The sequence below is a fragment of the Trichogramma pretiosum genome, unplaced genomic scaffold (assembly GCF_000599845.2).
Source record: "Trichogramma pretiosum strain Unisexual culture from Peru unplaced genomic scaffold, Tpre_2.0 scaffold3, whole genome shotgun sequence".
NCBI lineage: Eukaryota > Metazoa > Arthropoda > Insecta > Hymenoptera > Trichogrammatidae > Trichogramma > Trichogramma pretiosum.
Genome location: NW_019641698.1, coordinates 2164029 through 2178351, shown reverse-complemented (window position 1 = coordinate 2178351; position 14323 = coordinate 2164029). Strand labels below are relative to the sequence as shown.

General features: G+C 39.7%; 1 protein-coding gene across 1 annotated transcript; it reads right to left on the bottom strand.

Moving 5' to 3' along the window:
- Positions 1–12213: 12213 nt before the first annotated feature.
- Positions 12214–14092, bottom strand: LOC111694375 (zinc finger protein 271-like). The gene is made up of 4 exons (XM_023462320.1): positions 14007–14092; positions 13314–13908; positions 12836–13125; positions 12214–12228 (listed from the first exon to the last, which is right to left on the bottom strand). The coding sequence occupies exons 2-4, from the start codon at positions 13888–13890 to the stop codon at positions 12214–12216; spliced, it is 882 nt and encodes a 293-aa protein (XP_023318088.1). The 5' UTR covers positions 13891–13908; positions 14007–14092.
- Positions 14093–14323: the final 231 nt, after the last annotated feature.

Sequence of the window (14323 nt, the reverse complement as noted above, 5' to 3'; positions counted from 1 at the left end):
TTGCAACGAGAAAAGTGTAATTTTCCCCGGCGAAATTTCTGGAATAATCGAGAGGATGGACGACTGCTGCATTATAGTCAAGCGCTGCCATTAAAATGTAATATTTGTGCTCTGCCTCGAGTTCGACGATGCCTTTTTTTCATACTATGGATTTATATTCCTCGGTGACCAGGTGTGCAGTCTAGGAAAGGACGGACTCTTTTCTCTGTCGAGCTGCTTATAGTAGAGTCGAAGAGAGTGAGAGAGAGCCCGCTTGCGCGCGGATTCTTGTCCTCTTATGTATTCGCTGAGGAATCCAATGAAAATATGTCGCTCTCGCGTTCCAGACGCGCACTTCTTAAAGATATTCCGCGCCCCGGACGACGTCGAGAGAGAGAGAGAGACGAACTATCTTTTTCAATATTATACACGCTGTATCACAATATCTCTGCTCGTCAGTAGCTTTTTTGATGTATATGGGCTGATCTGCAGAACGTAGCCGCTTTAGATCAATTTCGATCCAAATTTTATAAAAAACTTTGCCACTTTTTTAAGTGCATTAAAAAAGAATAATAAAACATGCAGCATAATCAAATTTTAGTAAACGACTTGTAAGTGGTAGCGATAATTGTAATTTACCCGCGAAATTGTTAAAGTAAAAGTTTACATTATGCATTGTAGAATTTTTTAATGATACAATTATTTATTATTTATTATATTGTAAAAATAAATTTTTACTCATAATTAAGCTTTAAAAAAAGGGAATTATGCCAGTGATGTCTTGAAATCTTCGTATTCAAGAGAGGAATATATCATTTTAAGATGGTTTACGTTTTTCTAATTTTTCTCTTTATTATTAATTCAATTATTAAAGCGACGAAACTTGAGTAACGCAAGTACAACCCGTTGTATGCATAGGCTGCATAAAGTGCCGACCTCTAATACTTCGAAAATGATTAACAAACGACACTGGAAAAAATTCAAGCTGATTGCATAAAACTTGGAAAATGAACGCCTGAATCAATATTTTGATTTTTTTATTATATATCTGTGGTGGAAAGGCATAACGACTTAAGTCCATTTTTCGTGTTTTCGAGAAAAACGCGTTTTAAGTTGATTGTGCCAGCCTAACTAGACGCGGACGAGTTGAGGTCTGAACCTATGATGTTTTAAGCTACTATGAGGTAGCTTTTGACCTATGTACTTATGAAATTGAAAGGCGCATCATAGCGATGATACGGAGCAAAAAATATGGACTTAAGTCGTTTTGCCTTTCCACGCTTTGCACTTAAGTCCACTTTTGGCAGTCACACTTTTTTCAGTATCGATAATTTCGCGCAGTTTGTGATCATAACCTTATTTAATGATTTTATATTGATAAAATAGCTAATTTAACGTTATACTAGTGTCAGATCTCAAGTCTTGCAACGAAAAAAGGCCAAACTGAAAATCGCGAAAATGACCCCTCGCGTATTAAATGTACCAATTGTATAGTGAAATTCACAACATTCGAAGAATGTGAGAGCTATTTATATGTTTGAATATCATTTTCTTTCATTTTCAAATCAAAGTAGACTCTCTATAATATTTTGGAGCTCACAAAGGTGGACTTAAGTCGTTTTGCCTTTCCCCAGTTTTCACGAAATGGACTTAAGTCGTTATGCACAATGCTGAAACTAACGATAGAAGCTATATTCGTCTATTCTGACCTTTGTACCTTAAAGTAGACACTAAATATAGGTGTTTTTCATCATAATATCGATTTCCAAAAAAATGGACTTAAGTCGTTATGCCTTTCCACCACAGATATACTCAAGTATGAATTTAGAAAAAATCAGTTTTTTCTACAAATATGTATTCTAACGTATGCTAGCCTGCCCTAACTTATTAAGACACTGAAAAATCGACCGAACATGAGCTGCATCATGGCAACGTGACAAAGGCCAGAACGCCTGCAACGTTTTTTGGATTTGCCCATATACGCTGCGAAAGCTCTAGCTGCTGCTGCAGCTTTAGGCATTCTATCGCGCCTCTCCCTATCTACCGTCGAGAGACGAGAGAGAGAGAGAGAGAGAGAGAGAGAGAGAAAAGGAGCAGCTTATTCTAGTTCTTTTGCCCGAACTATATACATTGCCTGCCTCGGTAGCACATAACGGACCTCTTTTTTAATCTCTCTCTCTCTCTCTTCCCTGCCACTGGTACTGCAGCTTCTGCTGCTACTGCGCTCGTCTTTCACTCGGGCGAAGAATTTCCCTTGCAATATTTTAATACCTGGCGATGCGCGCGTATATAGACGCCAACCCCGCGTAGCGCAGCGCACCCAGAGATACTGGCACAGCAACAACCGCCCCGAGTGAATCTTAGCTCTAGCGATGAATCCCGAGCTCGCTTACACGCGCGTACAATGTATACATAGTAATATACATATACCCTGTACCTGCCGCGGATCCTGCATACCATATAGCCCATATACATCTATATACATCCTGCTGTGTACTGCGAGCTTCTTTAGCCTGTCTTTGGCCTGTTCTTACTTTTACGTAAGCCGCGTGCGCACCGCTGCATTTCTCTCCTGTACTCTACGAAAGGGAGTTGGCTTTTAAAAAAAGACGCGTACAACGAGTAGTAACGCGTATAATTTAAAACGCTCCTTCTCCAGAGAGAGAGAGAGAGAGAGAGAGAGAGAGAGAGAAGCAGAGAGACGCAGAGAGGAGAAGCAGGTGTGGTATATAATTAAGCCGAGCGTGGCCGAGTCGTCTCATGGCTGCTTTCCTTAATTTCCGAATGTTTCGCCGTCGTATACGATAACTTGAAAAGTTTTTCATCGATTGGTCTGTAACTTTTGGGTGCATTATTGCTTATATCTTGAATAATCAAAGTGCACTGAGATGACAGTTTTTATACATTTTTGAATGAAGGTCGACCTTAAAAACTGTCTCCAAGCCGAGAAGCGTTCAGTCAATTTCTCCAAAGATACGTGGATACTATTTATACGATCGAATAGATCCACCCTATGCTGCATAGAGAGAATTCGTGGTTCAACTTTTTGTTTATTTTTCTTTTATTTTGTTTATTGTAAACTGTGATAGGCTTGCTCGAACAAAGGAGCGCAGTTGAAAGCAACCCCTCGCTACAGTGGCAGCATATACCTGTATATAATTGCTCGAAAATACTCCATTGCATATCATCCATCGTTTGAACAAATTTACCATTTTGTGCGTGTGTACACACTTTGTAAAACATACACTTCAAACGATTCTCTCTCTCTCTCGCTTTGATTTTCTCTAAAATTGCAAAATTCGTGCTCGAGCCGCGTGCGTATATAAAACAGCTCGTGGAACTGCGCGCGGAATTTTGCGAGCCACGCTAGCATCTCGTTACAATTTGCTCGATGATGATCACTTCGCGTTTGGGATCAAAATTCGTTTGGCTGGTACACAAGCCTCTACGTCAGCTGACGAGCTAGAGCCAAGGAAACATGCAATGCTGTAACTAGCGTCAGTAGCAACATCGAGTATCGAATGAATTTTTCATCTCACTTTCGTTTATAAACATTCCCTCACTTGCTGTATGTAGCCACTTCTTTGTTAAGCCATATCTGTGCTATAAATTTTGGTATGCTTTATAGACGTACTCGTGTCCATACCTCTGCCATGGAAATGGATCTATAGTTCAACACTCGTTTTCTTCTCTATGCCTGTTGCGATTGGGTTTTCTAGCTTGCTCGCGCCGATCATTGCTCGATTGGTTTACGGCGGTGGCGATACTCGACGTTCACCGATCGATTCAAACGCCCGCAAAAATAAAAGAAAACAACAATCGCTGCAAACGAATTTCAGCGTATTAATCGACGTGCGAAATTCATACACGGAATCGTTCTTTGCAATCTTTTGCTTTTGTCGTCTTGCACCTGATCGATTTCCGGTAATGAGTTGCGTGAGAGTTTGGCCGAATGTTTTGAAATTACATTGCGCCACGATGGTGTGGCGAGCTCGTATGTGCACGTCTCGCGTTCGTAAACCTATATATACCAATCGAGTGACTATTTATTTCTTTATACGATATTAGAATGGTCCCCATCGAGGCGTGTTCCGGCGAAAAATTTGAATTCTGTCGCGCACCGTCTTCCTCGAAATCGTTCGACCGCTGTCTACACGTACATAAATACACGCTGTAAATAATTTCGTAACGCCCAAGTGATGAGGAAACATTACAAGGTGAAGCGACAAACGCAGCTGCGGCGACTATGCAAGTGTATGCATGTTATACCGTTTATAAAGACAATTATGAGCTGCACTCGGTACAAAATTCTAGAGAAAGTAAAATAAGTTCAAATCGCGAAATACTCGCATTGATTGATTTGTAAAACGTTTATTATTTTTTTTTTTAATTGATTCGATAGTATATTCTGCTTATTTGTAATTTTGGAAGGTAAGGACAATGGCGCTATTGATGGCTACAGTGCTCATTAACCCGACCTACGAGCGAGTTAATTTTATTAAATTACATTTATTTTATTAAAATAATGTATTAAAATTAAAATTTTTCTGAAATATTTTTTTCAAGTATCAACGTATCAACAACGTTATTTCGATGTCCAAAATTGAACCGGCATAATATGCATTTAAGAATCTTGATATCAACAATTTTATGTACTAACTGTTTAGATAATAATTTCCGTAAAGTTACGTAACACGACATAACGTTCAAGTACGGTTAATCAGTCAAATATAGGCGGGTGAATGGCCAAATTTGACAATATTTTTTTAATTTTGAAACCAAGAGCAAGTTTATCTGGCTCACAGGGGCCCTGCTACTGTATATATTCGCAAAAAAAGACCGTATGAAAGATTTTATATCAAGTGATATTTTATAAGTCGCATATAGTTTCAGATGAACGAAACAGCCAAGATTGTGAGGTACACACTTACGTAAACAAAAATAAATAAATAATCAGATTGATTTTTTCAATTTTATTTTTATGTATAATTTTGAATGGTATAGAACATCTGTGACATTTAAAAACATTAGACATTAAAAAATGAATAAATAAATATCCGCACCCCGAGCTTTGATCTTCAGTCGCTTCAGTCAAAGTTTTAACTTTTTTTGGAGTTTTTTCAGCCCTCACTGACCCTCAAACTTTTGTTGCTATTACATTTTATCACATTTACCGTTGTATCTTTACTACTGTTCTCGCTACTTTGGTCCCAAGCCGCCAAGAAAATGTGATACAAATCCTCGTTCTTCAGATTGTCGATGATCATTTCGCAGCAGAGAATCGGCAGCCGATAGTGCGTCAACTGCACGAAAGGGTCCAACGCCCAGGACTGGAAAAATCGCCTCGATATTTTTTCGCACAGATACACGGCACAAGTCTCTACTTCAAATATGTTACTAACTTCGTCAAACCGCGATATGTTCACGCGCATAAATCCGAAGAAGTCCGTATACGTGATTTGCTTTTTCGCCTCTTTCGGTGATAATAGGATTAGGTCGTAAAGCGATAGGTCTGGTTTTACCATTATCTCCTTCACTCTTACCTCAAAGTTCTCGTCATCTAACAAACGTTTTTCGAGATCTGCCGACTTCTCGAACAATCCGTTTTTGGCAAACCATTTCATGATCATCAAGGCCTCGCTTTGGTCCAGTTCGTATCCACTTCTCTCAAGACGTTCGACGACGAGCAAGGCACCGGACGCTCGTCTCGATTTAACATCGATTGGAGTACCAAAAAATGGCAACCAATAGGGAGCGTGGTTGAAGTGAATCTCCGCTGGATAAACGAAGCCAGATAGATCGGCGCCGTTATCTAACAAAACTTTGACCATATCCGGTAAATGATTCGCCACGGCCCATTGCAACGGTGTCCGGCCCGAATTGTCCCGAAAGTTGACCCGCACCGGCCGACTTAGTTCGTTGCTGATGTCGAAGAATCGCTTCAATGTCTCGTAGTCGTAGTCATTATTGCATAGATTGTGCAGAGGAGTTAGTCCCTCGTCATTGGCCTGGTTTGGATCGGCGCCTCTTCTCAGCATTAATTCGCCTACCTTCGGGTCGTAGTACCCGAAGCCAATAGCAAAATGCAACGCTGTATTACCCGTGCCATCCACGGCGTTGATGTTCACCGACTGATTCAATTCGTCGTTGATCCGGAAGAAAAACTGTAAAAAGTCAAAGTCGATCAGACAGCAGCAAATGCGTTGCAGAGGAGTCATTCCCTTCTTGTTAGCCGAATTGGGATCGGCACCGTGTCTCAGCAGCGTTTCGGCCACGTCCTGTTGGGTGAACACGCAAGCCAAAAATAGCGGCGAATCGCCAGTTTCTGTCACGCGGCAATTGGGATCCTGGCCGAGCGCCAGAAATTTCTTGACGGCGTCTTCATTGCCGTAGTTGCAGGCCGCGTGGAAATGCGTGTATCCACCTTCGTCGATATAATTCACGTAATCGTAAATTTTACAAAGGTCGGGGATCAGTTTATTCCTGTCGTAGAGGAAGTTTTCGGCTGCCTCGTGTACCGGTGTGGTGCGGCGCAAAATTGGCTTGCCGTCGTCGTCGACGTTGGGCTGGAGTTTGTAGCCGCTGTGAGCCACAAATTTGACGAATCGTTCTCCTACCACATCTTCTTTGTCCTTCTTCGTCGCGCAATCGGAGAGAAGACGCTCGATCTCTTCGGGCGGGAAAACCTCTCCGAGGTCTGGATATCGGCCCTCCCAATCTCCGATCACAGGATCGAGTTGGCAGAGAAATTCTCGTCGCACGTCTGCGTCATCCCAGTTCACTTTTTCTCGTAAGCACTTCAACAAGAACTTCGATTCTTCTAATTGTTGTAGCTCGAGATGGGCCAAGTCTTGGAAATCGATTTCGTCGTTGAACGTGGACATCTTTTGGCACGATACACAGTCACTTGCAATTTAAAGTATTTATTTCTTATTATTTTCACGAAAAACATGCTGCATTCGATACGATATTTCTTCGTCCACGTTGCAGCGTTGTAACTGACTATTGCATACGTTGGGGCCCCTTTACAGAGCACTTTCACCTTGTTTTTGAAGCATCGCGCATGCGCCATCCGACTACTTTCACCAAAAAAAAGTGAAGGTGTGAAAAAAAAAATTAGAATGTGCCTGCTACCGGAGTGACATCGTGAGTGAACTACCACAGTGGCGCAGAACGTTGTCTCCGAGTCCAGCGACGGTCATGGCCCAGACAATTTACCCAAAAAACTGAAGAGTATGTATATGTACATCAGGAACGGTATTTCCGAAAAATTATTCAGTCCAAATACATAAAACGAAATAAATGAAATTAAAGCTGTATTTTTTTTTAAAAACTCAACTGTCAAATGTCAAACTCAATCTCTGAGAAAATTGAGTATCCAAAATCCGACCTTTCATTTTCGGTCATAAAAGTGTATAAAAGTTTTGACAATTTTATAATATATGTGTACAAATTCGATTTTTGTCAAACAACAAAACGTAACGTACCGTGTCAGAGAAAAAAAATTATCTTGAATATCTTTTAAATCTTAATGTTGAAAAATCCATGTCTTATGTGTGCGGAATTGAATTCTTATTTTACCGCACAGGAGTGGAGATGTGTTAGCCCACCGATGATTGCTCGACAAGCAAGCTTACATGATTCTATCTGAATTATGCGCAGTGCCAACATCTCGTTATACCTAGTATTACAGTTTTCGCATAATTATTTGCCTTAAACTTTTTATTAGTTAATACAGTAATAAACAGTGTCTTTTATTTGCACCCTTAATTGTTGCCCTTTCATATAGCCTGCGAATTAGCAAGATTGAAATCGTACGTAATAATAATTATATACATTCCTGAACTTATTGTCATACGTGTTTTCAAAATCTGCGAAAAATACTCTGGTGAATATTTTCAGTAGCTTGAGTGACCTAGGGTCGGTAATGAAGAATGCGTCTTATCAGAAATCTAACGGAAAAATAGTTTTTAACAAATCATACCGAGTGATTGCATCTTATAATCTTACATGATTACTTACTACAATAATACGTGCATGCGCACACAAAAGATGTAAAATTCCAGATATAATTGATGCGTTTGACGGTGTACTTTGAATTGATAAAAACACACGTATAGATTTTTCAGAACTTTCATATTTAAAAAAAAATGGCCCTATTAAAAAATCGCTGGAAAAACTCTGAAAAAATTTACGCGTGAATTTTGATCAATTCTAAACCTTTTTTGCTGCATCTTTTTTTTTTAAAAGTTTATTATAGGTGAAAAAAATTCACGAACATTTTTGAAAACTTTTGAAAAAAGGAGGTACTTTAGATGTCCTAATTTTAAATTTTGACGAACTAATCCTCTTAACTTTTAGCATAAGCCTATATTATATACGTGAGATTATAACGGAAAAAAGTAACAATTTACCCTGTATTTCAACTCTAAATTGTCAACTTTTTAAAAAATTAAATAAATCGCAATTTTTACGGTAGATTCGAAAAGAAGAGCTAAAAATAAATAAGAATATTTAGTCTCATCTATTTTGAATAAATTTTACGAAAAAAGTACAGAAGTTGAAAAGTTTTTGATTTTTATGTTATATTTTTATGTATTGTTAACTTTTTTTCTAATCCTTTTTCCCTTTTTTCAAAATTCTGTTTCCAAGTTTTCAGGGTCACTCGTTTTATTCGATAATTACAGTTGTCAATCGTCGCTTCGTCGCCGAACGATCGAACGAGAATTGGATATAGTGCGCGAGCGATCCGCCATGCGCAGTTGTGTCTTCATATATATGACTTATCAGTTGCGCGAATAGAAATGCGAACTGTGCGTACGATTGTCGAGAGTAAGAGAGACGCCTAACGAGGAGGTGTAATTCTATCCGACTGCACGCGCGTAGCTGCAATTCAAATTTCCGCCGTTTGCGCTCGGGCTTGATTTTCTGCAAGCCTGCGACGTCTGTACGTTTGATAGTCCATCACTTCGTATCGTTCAATAACTCACTTGATGCATATTATATTGCAAGCTCGATCCTGCAAACCGACGTCGACCTTCCCCACAGTGATGTAGTTCGATCGGGCCTATGTTGCATAGGTAAACGTTCGTCGGTAATAGAATAAACGAACGTCCCCTGTTGACGTCGTCGTCTCGACTTACACCCATGATAATTGACAAGAAAAAGCGGATTCGATCGAGCTTCCTTCCGTTTCACCGTCTCAGCTTTGAATTGACTCTTTACCATTTATGAATGAGGGACAACAAGATTACGTCTCTGCGCGATCGAATGTACGGAAGACTCGATATGTCCGCGCAGAGATGTGCGACGATTGGGGTGCTAACCTCCCCGCTGATACATTCTCGAGCTTATGGACGAAATTACATCATGCAGCTAAAATTCGAATCCTTTAGATACATGATTTTTCAAATACCAGAGATACTTACAGCTGCTATGGAAATGAACGTTGCATTCGGAGTTGGGTCACGAAACGCGTTATTACGTCGATCTCCACTCTTGACTTTTGCAGCTGCAAATGAAATTTTCGCGATAAAACAATCGATATGAAAATTGACTACATATGCATGTGCCTAGTATGTGTAGTACGCCGCAACTCGCGTATGTATATAGCGCTTATATAGCAATGGTAGCAGTGAAAACATTTCAATCGCGTAATTTCGTACTCGCGCGCCTCGGCAAAATGTTAAATAGAGCCAAAATCGCCGCTGCATGCCGATAAACCGAAATAGCATCTCTCTCTCTCTCTCTCTCTCTCTTTCTCTTGCTTTGGCCCACCCACCCGCGCACACGAGCTTTAAATATGTCTGTGAGCTACGCTCACACATATGTGCACAGTAGATCTGTATATGGGACAATTTACGGATTTACTAATATTTCACTCATTCGCAATCATTTTTCTTCAAAGATCGCTTTCTGTAAGTTTGGCAAAAAAATATGAAACACTTATTAAAATAACTGCATTTGCTTCCAGACGCTTGCAGAAAATGCTTTATTTTGAGGGCTTACAGATGATGAGCTCTTGAGTAAAGTGAACACGAAAATTAAAAATGAATGATCTGAAATTCAAAAATCATGAAAAACAATATAAACCGCATCTTCGTACGAATTCGTGTTTGCTTACAATTTCAAATTGTTTCGAAAAATGGAAAAAGTTTTGTGGAATTCGTTAGAAGTTGCATTTCAATTATTTATACACAATTTAAGCAGCAAGTTTATAGAATATTAACGATTAAGCGGATTTCCCCATGTATGCATTTGGCTGTACTGTACAGTGTAGGAAAAGCAATGCAATCGATCTCGGTAAACTCGCGCGCGCGCGCACACACACACACACATACACTCGTATATACAACATGGCACAGCAGCAGCCGGCATATTTGCAATTCTCGCCGATATGCCTCGAAACATTTGCACTCGGTATTATATAGCTTATGCTAGTACGCAGCTAGGCACATAAGCTTCTCGCGCGCGCACGACACGCAGGCTCGGACTATTGCGAAATTCTGAGCTTCCGCACATCATACCCCGAATGGTGGCCCCGTGCGCAGCGAGCAAAAATCACCACGTGATAGATCCGCGGAAGTCGCCGGCCGAGCATCGCCCAAAACCCCACTGACTTCCTAGCAGAATTTCAGAAATGTCTGGCCAGAGGCCAGTTAAGTATGTATTTCCCGTAAACATCCGCCACCGCAGCGGCAGCATAGACACGATTGCGCTAAACGCAGACTCCGACGCGAAGGCCAAACGGACCTTTTCGAAGCAGTTGAAAAAGTCGTTTGTTGGAACGAATAATTTTGGTTAAAAATGTAGGGTTTTGACGCTAAAACTAAGAAAATCGTCTGAAAAATCTGAATAAAATAAAGAGAAAGGTATTTTCGTACGAAGCACATGTTATCAATGCGTCTAAGCGAATGAAGCTAATGGCACACAAATGCCTACGTATATCGCAGTACACAATTGTGCATGACTCTCGGATCACCACAGAAACTAACAACTCTAAAAGTTGTTAACATATTTTTGGCTTGATTAGGAACTTCCTTGACTCAATAAAGAACTTGTGCTCGCTTAGAAAACATTATCTTTTGTAACCTCTTATCTTACCCCGACGCACCCCGTCGGTTACACGAAAAAAAAAGCTCAGTAAACGGTACGAAAATGTTAGTTATAACAACAAAATTCGTTTTTGTTACCACAACCGAAATATTTTAGTTACGACAACTATTTTCCCTGTTGCTACAACAAAATGGACTTTTGTTGTCCTAACCGAGAAAATAGTTGTCGTAACTAAACAATTTTGGTTGTGGTAACAATAACGAATTTTGTTATTGCAACTATCATATTAAGTTACCACTACGTACTGCAGACTGAAAAAAAGGTATACGTAAGTTCAGCGAAAGTGGACAGTAAATCAGTAAAAAATATTTTGCTGTTGCAGCCAATATTTTTGTCGCCGCGGCTAAATAATTTTACCGTCCGAGCAAAAGGTTTTGTCGCAGCAGCGATCTATTTATCTATCTTTTGCTGTCTTAGATCGCTACTGTCGTACGGATAAACTCTTGCAGAAGTAACAAGAGTAATCGCGCGAACACCGAAGAGCACTGTCAACATTTTAAATTAAGTTCTAAATGCGAAATTTAGACTCGTTAACTCGTAACTCACCATCGCGCTATATAACACATGACACGCCGAACGCCTACACGAGATTGAGCAGTTGGCGGCTGCTTCGATGCACACAAATACACGCAAACACACACATACGAATCACGACTCATCACCACCATGCTGCAGCATACTCATGTATACGAATGCGGTGGGCACAGCGCAGCACCTCTGGCCGTCAGAGACGGCATTGTAACTTTTTAAACCGAGTTCTAAATTCTCTCGGCAACATCCGACGTTGAGCACGCTGAACGATTTTACACAAAATTGCACAACTGTTACAGATGCACAGCTCGTATTCACACGCGTTTGTACGAATGTGAATAAGCAAACGCATACTGGAACGCACACAACACAAACAAACAGATCGAACGACAATGCTACGCCGACGGTTACTCGAAGGGACTCACATACGCACACAAGAATCAACGCGCGAGCGAACAGTCAAGCAACCGGTCAGCACGACAGACGTGTTGGCCGGCTACTATTATCAAAATAATATTTATAAAAAAATTCAGTAGCCATTGAGACGCACGTCTCAATCACAGCTGCAAACAAGACGCTAAAAATTTTTCAGCTGATCGTTAACTGAAAATGCACGAAAAGTTTTATTTAATATTACGCGAAAACAGCCTACATAATTTTAACACATTTCGAGAATTATCCAATGAACTTTCATTTGATGCCTCAGCAAAAGATCTTTTTTTCCAAATTTCTTCTCGCACTGGTTGCAATTGTAATCTTTACGACCCTCGTGGACTGTCTTTTGATGTAAAAGCAAATTCCCTTTTTGTGTAAATTTCTTTTCGCCCTTGTCGCATGTGTAATCTTTCCGATCTTCATGAACTGCCTTTTGGTGAGTAAGTAAATTATATTTTTTTCCAAATTTCTTCTCGCACTGGTTGCAATTGTAATCTTTACGACCCTCATGGATTATCTTTTGGTGTAAAAGCAAATTCGATTTGTATCCAAATTTCAACTCACATTTGTTGCATGCGTAATCTTTGTAACCTTCGTGTACTAACTTTTGGTGGATGAGCAACTGACTTTTTTGTCCAAATTTCTTCCCACAATTATCACATAAGTAATCTTTGCGACCTTCATGGACTGTCTTTTGGTGCAAAAGCAAATTCGATTTAAGCCCAAATTTTTTTTCGCACATGTCACATGGGTAATCTTTGCGACCTTCGTGGACAGTTTTTTGATGTTTCATCAAAGTGGCTCGATCCCCGAATTTCTTTTCGCACCTGTCGCATGGGTAATCTTTGCGACCTTCGTGGACAGTTTTTTGATGTTGCATCAAAGTGGCTCGTTCCCCAAATTTCTTTTCGCACCTGTCGCATGCGTAATCTTTGCGACCTTCGTGGACAGTTTTTAGGTGTTTGTTCAAATTACTTCGATCTCCGAATTTTTTCTCGCAATGGTCACATGGGTAATCTTTGCGACCTTCATGAACTGATTTTTGGTGATTTAACAAATACCTTTTTTCCCACTCTAACCTAAAATACGCAACTTTGCCGCTAATTTTAGGCTCTCGTAGGAAAAAATAGTATCTCAAACTGGTGCAGATATGGTTTTTTAACAAAACTCGTTACAGCACTCGCCTTCGGCTCGTGCTATAATCCCTCGTTTTGCTAAAAAACCATATGTGCACCCGTTGAGAAATATACTATTGTCTTTAAATTTCTTCTCGCATTTGCCACATGCGTAATCTTTGCGACTTTCGTGTGCTGTCTTTTGGTGCCTCAACAAGTCTGATTTTTTCCCTAATTTCTTCCCGCAATAGTCACATGTGAAATCTTTGCGACTTCCTTGTATTGTCTTTTTGTGTCCTATTAACTTTGACGTTTGTCCCCTTTTCTTTTCGCACCGAGTGTGCACTGCTTTTATGTGCAAGAGCAACTTGTGTTTATTATCAAATCTCTTCGCGCACAATTCGCATAAGTAATTTTTGAAAACTTCGTGAAATATTCTTTTGTGCTTGAGTAAATTTGATTTTTTTTCAAATTTTCTCTCGCACTTGTTGCAAGAGTAATCTTCGCCATTTTTGTGAACTAATTTTTGGTGCATAAGCAAACTCGATTTTTTCACAAATTTCTTCTCACACTGGTCGCATGCAAAATCTTTGCGGCTTTTGTGTTCTGATAATTGATGTCTACACAAATGACTTCGGAACTCAAATTTTTTTCCACACTCGTCACATGTGAAAACTTTCAGATCATTATGAATTGTGTCTCTGTGTGTTGTCATGATGGATTCTAGTGCGTCCTGGCAAATATCACAAACGTGTTGTTGTTTATTCAAAACGACAATGTTACTTTTGTTTAAATTATTTTTCGAGACAATCTCTTCCGATTTCTACTCACTTTTATCCAATTCGATGCCTTAATTGAACAATGGATCTTTCTATTTGGTGCTACGGGTATTAAATGAGTAAAATGTATCTTTTGGTGTTCTGCCTTGTTTCATCAGGTAAGACAACATTCAAACTAATTTATCTTTACTATAAACATGATCGGTGTACCAGGAACGTGTAAAAATCGTTTATTATCATATTGTTTACAATTTAGGTACCCGCGGATAACGGGGTTTGACTGTATCTCGTTATACATTGTTCTTACAACATTTGAAACAATTTTTCGAGTTTTTCTAGCCATACAAGGTTATGAAAAAAATACAATGT